Genomic DNA, 15,903 nt, shown 5'->3' on the forward strand with positions numbered 1-15,903 from the left:
TTTCACGATGTACTGTATGTATGACACCACCATCTCATCACAACCTACACGCATGGCTGCTGATCTTCCAAATTTGAAATTTTTCTTGCAGCAGCAACACCGAAAACTGTTTATTGATTCAACGTCTGCACCGAGTGCCGTCGCGTGAGCGTCAGGTTATACATTATCACTGATTGGCTTCACTTTACGCCAGCTCGTTCGGCAGGCCGTCCCTTCACGGGCTGTGTATTTATACAATACCTCCAATTCATTCATTAGCGGGTTCGTGAAAGCACGATCAGGACTCTGCAATCGGTTGATAGAAGTGCCTCCACCACCCCCCCCCCCCCCCCACTTCCGCTACAGGATCATATGCGAGAGCAGAGTGGCTTGATCAACCCAACGAAAGTGCAAAATCAGATTCCTGTCTAATTATACTCCTGTCTTGTCGATGCACAATGCTCTGGCCAGCAGGATGTTGACACGTTGTCTATTAATATGACAGGAAGGCAATCAAGAAATGGCTCTCTCAGCCACCACTGATACACCTTGTACACTAATTATTCTTTGCTTGTTTTGCTTGTTCACTTCTGTCTCATAATTCATAAATTCACACTACTATTCATACATTGCACATTCCTGCTATGTTTATAAACAATAACATATTGAGAGATGGCTCAAAGATCTTACAAGGAGTGCCAATTTCTTTACATCTTCTTCCACTTTAAATTTTGCAAGCCTCCAAAACCACCCACCAAACCTTTTTCTTTCAAGATGACACACATTCATAATTTTGGATGGAATTTGTCCAGTGCAAGCTTAACCCATAGATGATGATTTAGTAGTGAGAACTGAGGGAATATCAGGCATTCATCCTCATTTCTTGAGAGTTATTCAGGGCATCTTTCCATTGTAAAAGAAAATTTTTCAAAAAATGAAAAAAAGTTTGACCACCTCCGTGATACAAATGATGTGCTTCATGAGTGTATATTGATCTTCTGGTCCTAATTGTTGTTCTGTTACAGAGGACTACCACTGCTAAAGTAACCTTGAAATATTAAGAACTCTTTTTGCAGCCATGGTCTGGGGTCTAGGTAAGGTAAGCTCAAGGGTTCTAGATGCTCTCTGGTAATCAGAGCCCAAGCATTGTTTCTGATTTCTCAACAATTTGAACACAGTGAATGAGCCGTTTTCCAAGGTGTACAATTTTCAGCCAGAGCTCAGATTATTTGTTGGTTTGCAGACATAAATAATTTGCTTGCAAGAATCTTATTTTCAGCTTGTCATCAGTCTTTGGCACGATGCTCAGAACATTCCACTTATTTTGAAGTATGTCTTGCAAATATTTTAGCATGTCATTTTGACACCTTAACACCTTTTGTAGATTGCCCTGTTCAATTATGCATTAAAAAAAAACATAAAATCTTGTCTGGTGGTTTTAACTTAGGTGCACATCGTAAAAAAAGTGCTGAAATATGTGGCCTATATCAAGTGGCTTTTAACCGATGTGCATTTATACACACTCTCCATCTCACTCTCCTCTGTGTCACACCATAATGAATGGCCCAAGAAACAAAAATCAATTTTCATAATTGGTCCGTTGTATCTCCTATGAAATTACCAGCCCAAGCCAGACCCATCTCATGAAATAAGCGATACCATGATGCATGGTATACCATGTTTCACAGACCTGTCTCTGCAAACCCACGCTGTCATTGGTTGTCTCACATCACATTCTCTTCTATTCCCTGCTTTTCTGGGTCTCTTGAAAATCATGCTGTGTATTATCATGCTGTCCCCTCTTGTAAAAATCAAAACACTCTGTCCCCAGGGGGTTGGAGTTTTCACACAAAATGTAAATCGATCTTAAATGTTATGATCAACTTAAAATCGTGGAATCCTCTGTGTGTGTGCAACTTCTTTATGAAAACAAACATTTTGGAGACTTTTTCATGCAGCCACCAACCTGTTAAGGACGGACTGATTTTGCTATAACAAGCATTTCCTAGACACCTGCCAAAGTATTCTTGGGACTCGTTTTCACTGGGTTGACATACAAAATAAGATCAGAGACAAAAGAATTTGTCTATAAATTTTGATAACAATTTGAAGTGGATTCTGAAAACATTACATAAATTGAACAGGGAAACCAGTGGCACACCATGGTTTTAAGTCAATCTTAATTAATATGACTGACTTTTAAATTCTTTGTAAAACAACCCCCCCCCCCCCCGATAGGATGTAATTGGAGGCCTTATGTGAGAGAATCGCAACCCACATGTAAAAAAAAAAATAATGATAATAATAATAAAAAAAGCCCGCTGTACTCCTAAACAAAGATATGGGTGCAAATGTGGTGAAGTGGTGTGCCCCAAGATACACACTGGAAAATGGGCAAGAGATGCTGACCCCTCATGGGTCAATCCTTGGTCACAAGCAATATTCAGCAAAAAGTATCAACCATGCAGGCATAATGTGCCATATGAAAAAAGATCCAGAGAGAAGTAGAAGTAGAAGTAGAAGAAGTACAAGTAGAAGTAGTAGAAGAAGAAGAGGAAGCAGAAGAAGAAGAAGAAGAAGATGAGGAAGAAGAAGAAGAAGAAAAAGAAGTAGAAGTAGAAGTAGTAGTAGTAGAAGAAGAAGAAGAAGAAGAAGGATGAATAATAATAATTACCTTTTCTGTGCATCCAACTCAGTGATGTACGTCTGATGATTGTCGGGGGAAACTGACGTGCTCCTCCCGAGCTTCAGATTTGTAAGTGGAGTAAAAAGCGACATTGCTCCTCCTGCCCTTCAAGCCAATATGGATCTGCTACCTGTCACAAGCATAAAAAGTTATCATTAGCATCAGTTGCATATGGATCAGCTTTAATATAGCTAGCAATTTTAAGAGCTTCTCTTTTTTTTTCCCCCCCTAATTTTTCAAAACTGTCTGCTTATTACTACAATTAACCCGTTGAGAACGAGTCCCGAGTATACTCGGGCAAGCTTCTATGGGAAATGCGTGTTGTAGCAAAATCAAAGCGTCTTTAACAGGTTTACTTCATATTGCACCATCCGATTAGTTACTTGTTTTGCTCATTACAAGTTTACTTTTAACCCTACAGGTAGTTCTTTTTTAGTCACTGGTTTGTTATACAGGGAGACAAGTGTGTCCAATGTCAAACTCAGTGAGGGAAATCACCACACTGCAGAAGAAATACTGTATGATATGCCAAATATTTTGCGAGTTTTTCATTTTTGTAAATTTTGCATGTCAGCTGCCATTCCTGAAACTAAAGACAAGCGAAAATGATTCTGATCCCGATATGAATGTGATACACACATATACATTTCTCCATTCAGTACAGTACTCCACGATCATGAAATTAACCACTCATGAAATCGTCTGGAAGTCTTGATTTGCAAAAATTTAGACTCACTACTATGGTGTAAACAGTAGGTTAAAATAAACACACACACAACTCAGTAGTGGTTTTCCTAGAAACTTTAAACATTCTTATAATGCAAAAGGGAGGGGGATTCTCAGTCTTCCGTTATGAAGATATGTTGCTAAAGAACAAACTGCAGTGTATGTACTGATATGACAACTATCAAAGTGAAAAAAAAACCACACAACTTCTGATGGGTAACAATATTGGTGGTACAACAACATGAAACACTTCTTTTAAGAACAATCACAAAAGTTCAGTACATAATGCATATTTTCTACAAATACATGATAATTGATTTATCTTAATAAAAGAAGTATTTTTCCAGGGGTAGAATTAATGAAGTGGCTGAAAAACACAATGCAAAGCAAATGACAAAAACAATATGTTGCTGCAGAATGTGCTAAACCAATTATCTGCAGTGTAAAAAGATGAGAACTCACACTGATTGGGTCAGTAGTAGATAGGGTATTGTTTAAAAAAATTACAGCATTAGGACAGAAAATCTACACCATTCTGTTCAACAATTCATCAATTGTAAATGTGAATAAAATGGTGATGTCAAGAACAGTGATTAAATCAGGATTTAAAGTAATAATATCATACATGCTAATTATTGACACTATTGCCTTTTACAGTATTCTCTCTACCCAGTATACAGCTCATCTTCTACAAAAAGTAATCTGATGGGTGGCATTACAAACATTTGTCCTTCTTATGAATGAAAAACCACAAATGTCACAGGTATGAGGAGTACCTTCCTCTTTTTTTTTTCCTTTTTGATATTTCTCTTTCCTGACATGACACTTGTCATGCATTTTGTTTGTTTGTTTTTTGAATGGCACAGAGGTTGATTCATGAATATGATACTCATCGCCAGACTATGACGATGACTAAGCCAGAAGGTCAAGTTAGGAAATAAAGTAGTTTCTTGTCAAGTTTTCAGGGAAACATGCTGCAGGAGGTCCTTACTTATAAATCTGATATCTTATTTTTTTTTTCTGATCTAAAGCTGACTGCATTGTGCATTTGCAAGTTAGCCTAAGATGCTAGGCTGTTAGATGGTGAAAGTTATTCACACCTTCAAATACAATATGGCACAAAGGCTTGCCTATCAGACAAATGCCCTATTCACTAGAGGTACTACTATCACAAAGTATTTGAGTAAATATTTCTATCACAGTGGCTGTGCTGGCATTTCCATGAATAATCTACACATAGGTGAAGTTGCAAACACAGCATAACAAAGATATCTATATATATAGTGAATTATTTTCAAGCAATTCAACATAACTATGGATTTTCCAATGGAAATTGCAATGGCATTCACAAAAGGCTTTAATGGAAGAAAAAAATGAGTAACATTTCCTGTTACACATTTTGAAGTAACATCAAGCTGTGCAATGTACATCATTATTAGATTTAGGCCCTGTTTTATGAAGAGTTAAAATCAATTATAAAGTTGATTTCAACTGTAAGTCTATGGCAGACTGTGTGGTAAGGAAATTTAAAATCGATTTTATCTTTTGATAAAACGGGGCCTTAGTCTTGCCATATCATTTCAGCTGAGAGAACAAAAAACAAACAAAACAAGCAAACATTCAAGAGATTGGGTTTAGAACTTTTAAATCTAGTCACAACAACAGTTTCAAATTGTGTGACACAAAATATGGAATATCTAATGTGAAAGCAGAGATTTATACTTACAACTTTGGAGACAGACAAAAATCCTCAAACAAAACACAAAAAATATCCTTCTCTTGATTGGAAATGTAAAACCACACATAAACAGGCTCCACTGAGATTTTCCCTCTCTTTCACTGATTGTACTGGAAGTTACTTGTTGCTACCCTCCAGCGATAGTGGGAAAACAAAACTCTCCTCCGCTGCATCTGAAGTCGAGTGCAGTGAGAGCGTGTCATGTGGTGCCTGCATCATCAATTGAGGTGCAGGACGTCTGACGCTGTACAACATCCTCGCATCACACACTCGCTCCCTCATTCTCTCTCTCTCGCTCTCTCCCCCTCTTTCCCTTCCTCATCTACCTCATGAGTACAGTGGATCCTCATGCATGATCAAATGCAGCAAAACTGTATGAGTGTGTGTGTGTGTGTGAGTGGGGGGGGGGGGGGAGTTGGTGTTGTAGCTAACACATCATGCATATTTATCAAGAAGAGCAACCCCCTATGATGCTGGCAGTGCTGTGGACAACCTGTGGCTCCATGCATAATCATATGAGGCCACACTCATGGGGGTGGGGGGGGGGGGGCGAAGGATACAGCTCTAGGGAATTCTCCCTGGGTTGACAACTCATGCATATTCATGAGTACACTCCTCCCTCCCCCTGCCTACTGTCATACATAAAGTACTGTACGAGCTGAAATTTTCGCGTACAGATATTTTCGCGATTTGCTACTTGGAGGACATTTTTCCGTGTTGTTAATTTCACAGTTGCGACGGTCTAACTGAACTATAGTTATTCGCACATTGTTATTCTCGCGTGTTGTTATTTTTGCGGTTCAAAGGCAATTCATGAACTTCACGAAAATAAAACTATCGCAAAAATTTCAGCTCGTACAGTAGGCCTATATGCAGGGCTGCACACTAACCCATTTTTTCTGCCGGTCCAACCTGTCTCTGTCGGACCGGTAAATGCCCCGTTTTACCATTTTTTACCGGTCCGAACAGAAAATTTACCGGTCAACAACGACAACCTAAAAAAACATTAAATGAATTGCAAACTTATTTTCTTGTTTTTTACTGACGTACCCCCTTACCCATGTACATTTTACAGATTAATATTTTTTTTTTTAAAACTTGCATTATTTATTGCACAAGAAATAAAAAAAAAGATAGGAAAAAATAGAATGTTTGTTTGTGAATTACAGTGTAAAATGATAATGAACAAAATCAGATTGTATCAAATGCGTTTGTGACTTTTTCTAAACATCGGCGCACGAACTTGCTGCGTAACCTGCTCTTGGTGGTCAGTTGGATTGCGACGATTTAATGAATTATTTTAGCTGTGATATTTTCTGATGCACGCGCTTCAAGGGGTTCTTTATTTTTCTCCCGATAATCTATTCGCATTGTGCATGCGTTCTTGAAAGGTACACGACATGCAGGGCCGAATTCGCAATCCTTTTTGCGCCCATTCCCACCTCAAATATTAGCGGGATTGTGACGATTTCATAAATTACTTCGGCTGTAATATTTTAAGATGCAAGCGCCAAAAGAGGTTGAAAATGTGTCCTTTATTTTTCCCGATAAACTCTTCGAATTTCGTAAGTGCGTTCTTAAAAAAAGATGCACCACATGGCCGAATTCATGATACTTTTTTGCGCCTATTTCTACCTCAAATATCAGCGGGACTGTGACGATTTCATAAATTACTTCGGCTGTAATCTTCTATGATGCAAGCGCCAAAAGAGGTTGAAAATGTGTCCTTTACTTTTCCCGATAAACTCTTCGAATTTCGTAAGTGCGTTCTTAAAAAGATGCACCACATGGCCGAATTCATGATACTTTTTGCGCCTATTTCTACCTCAAATATCAGCGGAATTGTGGCGATTTCATGAATTACTTCGGATGTAACTTTTTGTGATGCACGCACCGGCGAGAATGGTTGAAAATGCGTTGTTTATTTTTCTCCCCATAATCTCTTCGCATTCTGTACATGCGTTCTTGAAAGGTATACGACACGGCAGAATTCACGATCCTTTTTGCGCCTATTTCTACCTAAAATATCAGCGGGATTGCGATGATTTTATGCATAACTTCGGCTGTAATCTTTTATGATAACGCGCCAAAATGGGTTGAAAATGTGTCCTTTATTTTTCCCGGATAAACTCTTCGCATTTCGTAAATGCGTGCTTAAAAGATATACGACACGACCAAAAATCATGATTCTTTTTGCGCCTATTGTTTCCTCAAACTTCAACGGGATTGCGATGATTTCATGAATTATCATTCGGCTGTAATCTTTATGACGCACGGGCCAAAAGGGGTTGAAAATGTGTCCTGTATTTTTCTCCCAATAATCACTTCGCATTTCGTACATGCGTATACGACACGGCTGAATTCACGATCCTTTTATCGCCTATTTCTACATTAAATATCAGCCGAATTGTGGCAATTTCATGAATTACTTCTGATGTAATCTTTTGTGATGCACGCACCAGCTAGAATGGTTGAAAATGCGTTCTTTATTTTTCTCCCCATAATCTCTTCGCATTCCGTACATGCGTTCTTGAAAGGTATACGACACGGCCGAATTCAAGATCCTTTTTGCGTCTATTTCTACCTAAAATATCAGCGGGATTGCGATGATTTCATGTATGACTTCTGATGCAATCTTTTATGATACACGCGCCATAAAAGGGGTTGAAAATGTGTCCTTTATTTTTCCCCGATAAACTCTTCGCATTTCGTAAATGCGTTCTTAAAAGATACACGACACGGCCAAAAATCATGATTCTTTTGCGCCTATCGTTTCTTCAAACTTCAACGGGATTGCGATGATTTTATGAATTACTATTCGGCTCTAATCTTTATGATGCACGGGCCAAAAGGGTTTGAAAATGTGTCCTGTATTTTTCACCCAATAATCACTTCGCATTGCGTATACATGCCTATACGTCACGGCCGAATTCACGATCCTTTTAGCGCCTATTTCTACATCAAATATCAGCGGGATTGCGATACTAGTATGTCATTAATTATTTCGGCTGAAATCTTTTGTGATACATTCACCATTTGTGCATGCGTTTTCAAAATTATACATTGCATGCAGGGCCGAATTCGATATTCTTTTTGCGCCTATTATTGTTTACTCAAATTCCAACGGGATTGCGAAATTTTCATGAATTACTATTCGGCTGTAATCTATATGATGCAAGCGCCAAAAGGGGTGAAAATGTGTCCTTTATTTTTCTTCCGCTAATCTTTTCCCATTTCGTAAGTATTATACGACACGGCCGAATTCACGATCCTTTTTGCGCCTATTTCTACCTCAAATATCAGCGGGATTGTGGCGATTTCATGAATTACTTCAGATGTAATTTTTTATGATGCACGCACCAGAAGGGTAAAATGTGTTTTTTATTTTTCTCCCGATAATCTCGTCGCATTTGTGCATGCGTTTTTGATAACCAACACGGCATGCAGGACTGAATTCAAGATCCTTCTTGCGCCTATTATTTCCTCAAATTTCAACGGGATTGCGTTGATTTCATGAATTGTTATTCGACTGTAATCTTTTATGATGCACTCACCAAAATGTGTCCTTTATTTTTTATTCTTTTTTTCTCCTCTATAATCTCTTCGCATTTCGTACATAAGCTTTTGAAAGATACGACGCGGCCGGTCGAATTCATGATCCTTTTTAGGACGATTTCTACCTCAAATATGTAAGCGGGACTGCCATGATTTCATGATTTTTTTTCCTCCCTAGTATTATCTCCTCACATTTTGTGCATGCGTTCTTAAAAAGTACACGGAAGAGCCGATTTCGTGATCCTTTTTGCGCCTATCTTCATTATGAGACCATTCTGAGCGAATGAAAATATTCATTTGTGAAATGACTGTGTAAAATGAAAATGAACGCAATCAGATCCATTTACTGTATCGCTGAATATCAAATGTGTTTTTACTTTTTCTAAAAATCGACACAAGTAAATTAGTTCTAACATAACTGCCACGCTGCTGCGAAGCCGGTATCGGATCGATCTTGCGTTAAAAAATCGTGAGTAAAATCACCCAGAAATGCGTGCGCTTCTATCAATGCTTCTTGTCTGGCATGACCGCCGATCGCAAGCAAACGAAAAGCAGTAAATACAATGTATATGTTACACTGTACATGCTCTGATTGCATGTATTGCATTGCATGGCAGTGCGTGAGCAGCGCCAAATGCGCAAGCGAGGGCGAATAACTGGTCGACTGCTAGTGCTCAAAACTATTATGTTTACTGTACAAAGTGCACCGGTAGACATAAACGAAAACTTGCTTAAAACTTGTTGAACAGTGCGATATCTTGCATTCTGTTTCTCCCTGATTGGGGCTGCTCTTTTTCTTTCTACTGACCCCACCAATGCTTTTTTTTTTTTTTTACTGGTCATGTCGGACCGGTAACTTGTGGATTTCCTGAAAAGTTACCGGTCCGACAGTGACTTTTACCGGTCTTTGACCGTCGGACCGGCGCCAGTGTGCAGCCCTGCTATATGGCAAGATGGCTCTTTGTCAATGAGTAGATACAGTGTATGTAAACAGTTTGGAGAAACATTGAGTGTAGACTATAATGATCTAACATAGCTTGAAGTATTGCACATCTTTTGCCATGTTTACATTACTTTTATTTAATGGTTTTGTCTTTTACACATGAGTATATTTTTGTCATGTCTCCTGTTGCAGATGATATGAATCAAATGTTAGTCCTTTTGTACTGCTTGTCTAGAATAAGTACTCAAACAAAATGAATGGAAATTCATAAACTCCAAAACATTTGAGAGTATTTAAACTAATTCAATTGAGTAGCACAGACTTATCAAGCGGCAGATTGTTGAAGACTGGCAACAGAAATATCAATCTTACAATACTTTCATTAATTAGCATTAATTAATTGACAACTACGACAACTTGTCACTGATAACAAGTTTTATGAAACGAGGCCCAAGTCTAATGGAAGGGAACATACAGAATGTTCTATCATAAGAATTGAAATATTATTAACCCATTGAGGACGAATTGATTTTGGTATATATACACATATTTCCCATAGACACCTGCCCAAATATACTCATGACTAGTTTTCAAAGGACCTAAAACCAATGATCTAATACTAGAATTTCACACCCTGAGGTTACAATATTGTGCACATTCAAAGATATCTCAGGTTACTGAATAGATGTACAACTGCATGGATTGGTCATATCACTTTGAGAATCAACATAATAATTCCCTGGCGGCCTTTTTTGCAGCATCACCAACAAGTCCAATGCAAGCTAGTTGTGACAAGGCGTGCTGTTAGTTGACATGCAGCACACTCCTGGGTATTCACAATGTTAGGCAACATGCACTTGGCTGCACTTTGTGCGTGTTACACCATTGTAAGTACTCCGCACTTCCACAAACACACTCTCAACTGTGTATTATTTGTATATATTTGTTGCATCTGCTACAGCAACAATAAAGATGCTGGCTGCTGATTGTTTTTTTACTACGCTTTCCTTGCAATATTACTATGACTGCCATCAAACAACTATTATCTGTATGTCAATGATGTCTCAATTGAAATACAGAGGAGACAATAAACTCTTTATTCACCATACATGAGGTCTGTTTAAGGGTTTGAAATGGAACTCCCAAAAACAGTTACACGGTATGTAAAAAAAAAAAAAAAAAAAAAAAAAATCAGATTGACAGCATTCATGACACAAGTAATATTGATAACAAAGATATCATGGATGTGAATGAAGAGCTTTCTGTGCATTCAATGGAAGGAGATAGGAATGCATACTATTCAGGTTGAGCCCTTACCAGTGACGGATCCAAAGGGAGGCGCACCGAGCGCACGCCCCCACATTTTTTATTTTTTTTTTTGTACAAACACCTTTTGAGTTATTTTGCACAAGGACAAACACACAAACCAACAGTAACAAAAACTTAACCTCCTCCCTTGGCGGAGGTAAAAATAGGGGGACATGCGCCACCCTTTAATTTTGTCAAGGCACCTCCCCTTTACTGATTTCATGGATCCACCCCTGCTTACAGCAGGGTAGGTCTACTCCTGACTGGACTAGAGTCCATGTACGTACATGTATGATACCCCAGATACCTAGCGAACGGGTTTAATGTTGACTGAAACATGCTGAATGCCAAATCCACAAGAATGAGCTTGTGCGACATACATTGTAAGTTGATGGAGAATGGACAATAATTCCCATTTCATTAAAATACAACCATAAATGGTCTCAAAGCATTTATACCATGTAGCATACATGACTTTGCAGGGCTAGGGCAAAGAAATGTGTTTTTGCCTCCTACTACTGGAGGGGGCTGTATTATATACAATATTAATAGGGACTTTTCAATTTCACCCCGTGGACGTGGCCGTCGAGGAAATGACCTCATTTTAAGGAACTGCGCATGCTCAAGGTTCTCCAGCATGTCCAACGCCAGAATCGCTAATGCGTGTTCGAGGGATTTCACGTCCACCCGAGATTTATGACGTGATGACGTCATCGCATGGCGCAACCAATCGCCAACCCGCTAGAGGAGACGGGGGCCATGACGTCATAGCAGTACGTCACGAACGGAGTGCACTGAAATCGAAATGTGGACTGCCGTCATTTCGATCCGCTTTCATACGAGACTGGCGGCCACATCCACGCAATCGAAAAGTCCTTAGTACTACGTGTCACAAGTGGACTAACTGATGCTCTTCTCTAACGAGGTTATTTGCATGAAGTTTTTTTTTACCATATCAATTCATATGTTTAACCCATGGAGGACAAGTCCCGAGTGTACTCAGGCCCAAGTATACTTGGGCAGGTGTCTATGGAAAATTATGCGTGTTGTAGCAAAATTTGTCCGACCTCAACAAATTAACATACGTCGTACATTGATGATAAATACTACAGTTGTAGGAATCTTGGGATGCACCCAGTGAAGCCAATGTCGGGGATAAGTGTGCAGAGAAGCGACAGTTGGATCTCGGTCCATGTAGGAGACATAACATGGTGGTGCTGTCTCCCTTACAGTGTATGGCCCCTTTGTAACTATGGTGATTGTGGCTGTCACCCCAGCTAGTTTTATAATCAACAGATACCACTGTTAGATAGTAGTTAGTGAAATCTCTTTACAAGTAATTGTGGCGTTCTGTTTGTTGATGCTTTCTACAGTGATAGTATTAGTCACTATGTTTTATGTATAGATTATTGCTTAGAATAAATGATTACCGGTACCGGTATTGCTATTTGCTTGCAAATTGCAAGAGATGAAATACATTTGTAGGGCCTACTCCAAGGCAATTTGAATTTTATTTTGAATAACTTGAAGAGTCGTAACTCTCCGCTGGACAAAAAAAAAAAAAAAACATTGCTCCAGTGCTCTGGCTATTGATTAACTTGGTATTTCAATATTTGAAGGGTTTTCCCACAGATGATGACTCACTGGTTGAAGTAAAGACAGGAGGGCATTCTATGACAAGCTCTGAGAAAAAGGAAACTGTTGACCTGTGCCATGTTCCTGGATGTTGAGGGGACATTGCAGTGATGTCTGTCGAGACATTGACTCGTTCATACGTGAATAGGACTCGACTCGCTATTACAGATACAAATGTGATTGCACCAGCACTAGCGTACAGGAGACCCATCATTGTTACAATGCTGTAGGGGCAGCACAGCACCACGAGGTATTACACATCCCAATCAAATAAAGACATTAAAGCCTGAAGACTCTGAGCAAATGACAACCCATGTTTACCATCTTTTCTTTTATAGTTTGCTGTAAGAATGAAAGGGATAGAATGATATTGATAGACAATAAGTCTAAAGCATTTAATAAAGCTTTTTCCTTTTTCTTCTTGAGTGAATCAACACCTGTCAATACTTTGTTTTAGAGGTTATTTTGGCTGTGCCATTTCATTTCCATATTTAAGAGGGGGAAATTGGACCAATTCTGTGACACTCACTCAACCACACTCAATGAGAATCAAATCACACCCGAGTCATTCCAATTGCAATTAAAGGCAGACACACTACCGTACCAACCTGCCAACTGAGCCACTCAAAATGTAGACACTGCCACTGCGATTGAGTGCCACTAATTTACACATGTCGACTAAACGATGTAGGTTACATGCAATTTCTTCAAGCTATCCCTCTAGACATGTTAGAAGTACATGTAAATTTAGTTTACCAATGCCACGAAGAGGGTTGCTCTGTAACTTGTAACATAGAATACACCTAGTTCTAGGCTCCTGCATATATCCTATTTTTATGTCGGAGACGGAGATGAACATGACCGCCATGCTTCCAGACCCGCTGTATGCCACTGTCGTGCTATAGGATCTATCATTATGCACTAAATGTGCACCTAGCGTCAGCTTAGAAAATGCCCCTTAAAAAATTAAAATACCGCTACACCACGATGTGTTTCACCAGACTGACTTTACACTACCTTCCAAAAGAACTGGCGGCATCCTTTTAATGTCTATCTTGAATATCAATATGTGGGCGTATCAGTCTGCTAGTCCTAATGAACCCTGTCGGAACGGGTGCACATTTACAACTTTACATGACTAATTCAGCATGCAATGGATGGACCATTTGAATGATTTGGAAACCAATTATTTCCCGCAACATACACGTCGTTAATATGCTAACGAACGTTCGAACGGCAGCAACCATACTACAAACAACCAGCAACGAGGTTCGGGTCATGCGGGCATCTCCACCCTATTTATCGCTGTCATACTCAGGTGAATACCTGGAAACACATTCGCTATGGACACTAGTCTATACCATATGAGATATTTTCCGCGCTTACTTACCGGATTCCCACAATGCACGGTCATCTGAGGCATCGAACGATATTTCTTTCAGGCATTAATCTGTGAAATCTCATTCCCACGTGAATTCGACGGCTTCACAAGCATCAGCGCAAACTCAATGCCAGCCTTGCCCAGTCTACCGGCCTGGCAAATACCAATGTAGCCCCATAAAGTCAGCTCATTAAAACGAGTGAGCTTGCCGAGTGTATGGGTACGTGCATTACGCAATGTCTGCGCCACGAATAGTTCCCACAACCAATCTTCCTAATTTGGCACTAGCGCCACTTACGTTGAGATAGTATATAAGTCTGTAGAGGAATTTGCGTGGATCTATCTTTCAATCAGTATTTTAAATCTTCCTCCTCCGTAAATAATCCTCTTACTTGTTACTTGTTACTTGTTACTTGTTGCAGTAATCCCATTCGCAGCTCCAAGGAAGCTATACCGGGATGCAAATCGTGTCATGTGCCAATGGAGGTGCCAAAGTGACAAGGTTGTGTGTGTCTCTCTTATGTACAATAAAAGTGAGAGTGTCTGTGCAAGTAAAAACATTGGTCCCTTTTTACAGCATGTGGGACCCAGCAGGAGGTTGCATCTTGTTGATGAAGGGCAGCGCAACCTCTCTGAACGTGGCTGGGTTTGGAGTGAGTACCACAAAATTATTCCACAGTCGAATTGTGAGGAAAGTTGCAAATTTGAATGCGTCTATTGTAGCTTTGGGTATGACATATTTGGCTGGGTGGTCATGTCTTCCGAAGTAGGTTGCTGGTATGATTCCGTGAGGAAAAGGCATGCAAACGAGTTGATGATGTAATCGATGGAAGAGAGAGCACTGAGAGAGGAGCCGGCGAGAATGGAGGCTGTCCCATCCTAGGCCTGAAACCAAGGTTGAGGAGGATGTTGTTCTCCTGTAGTCACAGTAAACGAACCGAGCTGCTGATCTTTGTACCTGCTCGAGTAAGTTAACGGCTGTGACAGTGTGAGGGTTCCATGCCTCTGAAGCGTACTCCAGTTGAGGACGGACTAACGCTGTGTAGGCTCTGGATTTAACCTCTTTAGAGCATGGTGACAGAGTTCTGCGAACGAGGCCAAGTGTGCGACTTGCCTTATTCCTGATGTTCTGGCAATGCTGATTCCATCGCAGGTCTGTAGTCACTGTCACTCCTAGGTATTTGTATTCTTTGGCCCTAGGTATTACATCTTTGCCAAGACGGTACGTGTAGGTGTGAGGAGTGCGTTTACGTGTGATGGAGAGGACAGCACATTTTTCAACATTAAACTTCATTTGCCATGTAGTAGACCAGGATGACAGCTGCAGGAGATCTTTTTGCAGAATGTGATGGTCATCATCAGACAAGATTTCTTTGTAGATGACACAGTCATCTGCAAACAGCCGAAGTGAAGACTTGATGTTTTCTTGGATGTCATTTATGAAAATGAGGAAGAGAGTCGGACCAATGACTGAGCCTTGGGGGACTCCAGATGGGACGTTCTGCCATGATGACTTAGAACCATCAACAACCACACACTGTGTTCTGTCTGAGAGGAATGCCATTATCCAGTTTAGTGTATCACCTGAGATGCCATAATATTGGAGCTTGATGCGAAGTCGTTGGTGGGGCACTCTATCAAATGTTTTTTGGAAGTCCAAGAAGATGGTATCTACTTGGCTGCGTTTCTGGAGGATGGAAGACCAGTCGTGTACTGCAGATGATAGCTGTGTGGTAGCTGATAAGCCCTGGCGAAAGCCGTGTTGGGTATCAGTGAGAATCTTGTTTGATGCCAGATGTTTGGAGACATGGCTAAGAATTACGTGCTCCATAATCTTACAGGCAACGCAGGTGAGAGAGATGGGACGGTAGTTGGAAGGGTCATTCTTCTCACCGGACTTGTGAATCGGGGAGACAAGGGCCTGTTTCCACTGAGATGGTATTGTGCCGGTG

The 15,903-nt window shown here is 40.1% G+C and overlaps 1 protein-coding gene across 1 annotated transcript in view; it reads right to left on the reverse strand.

Annotated features, from left to right (window-relative positions):
- LOC140233497 (WD repeat-containing protein 89-like) overlaps positions 1–14,127 on the reverse strand; it is a 158,635-nt gene extending 144,508 nt beyond the window's left edge. Inside the window, exons 1-2 of the mRNA XM_072313614.1 lie at positions 13,961–14,127; positions 2,654–2,795 (exon numbers count right to left, since the gene is read on the reverse strand). Of these exons, the coding sequence (XP_072169715.1) occupies positions 2,654–2,757 (104 nt within the window). The 5' untranslated portion in view covers positions 2,758–2,795; positions 13,961–14,127. The remainder of the gene's footprint in view (positions 1–2,653; positions 2,796–13,960) is intronic.
- Between the last annotated feature and the right edge of the window lie 1,776 nt (positions 14,128–15,903).

Source organism: Diadema setosum, chromosome 9 (genome assembly GCF_964275005.1).
Source record: "Diadema setosum chromosome 9, eeDiaSeto1, whole genome shotgun sequence".
NCBI classification, from domain to species: Eukaryota; Metazoa; Echinodermata; class Echinoidea; order Diadematoida; family Diadematidae; genus Diadema; species Diadema setosum.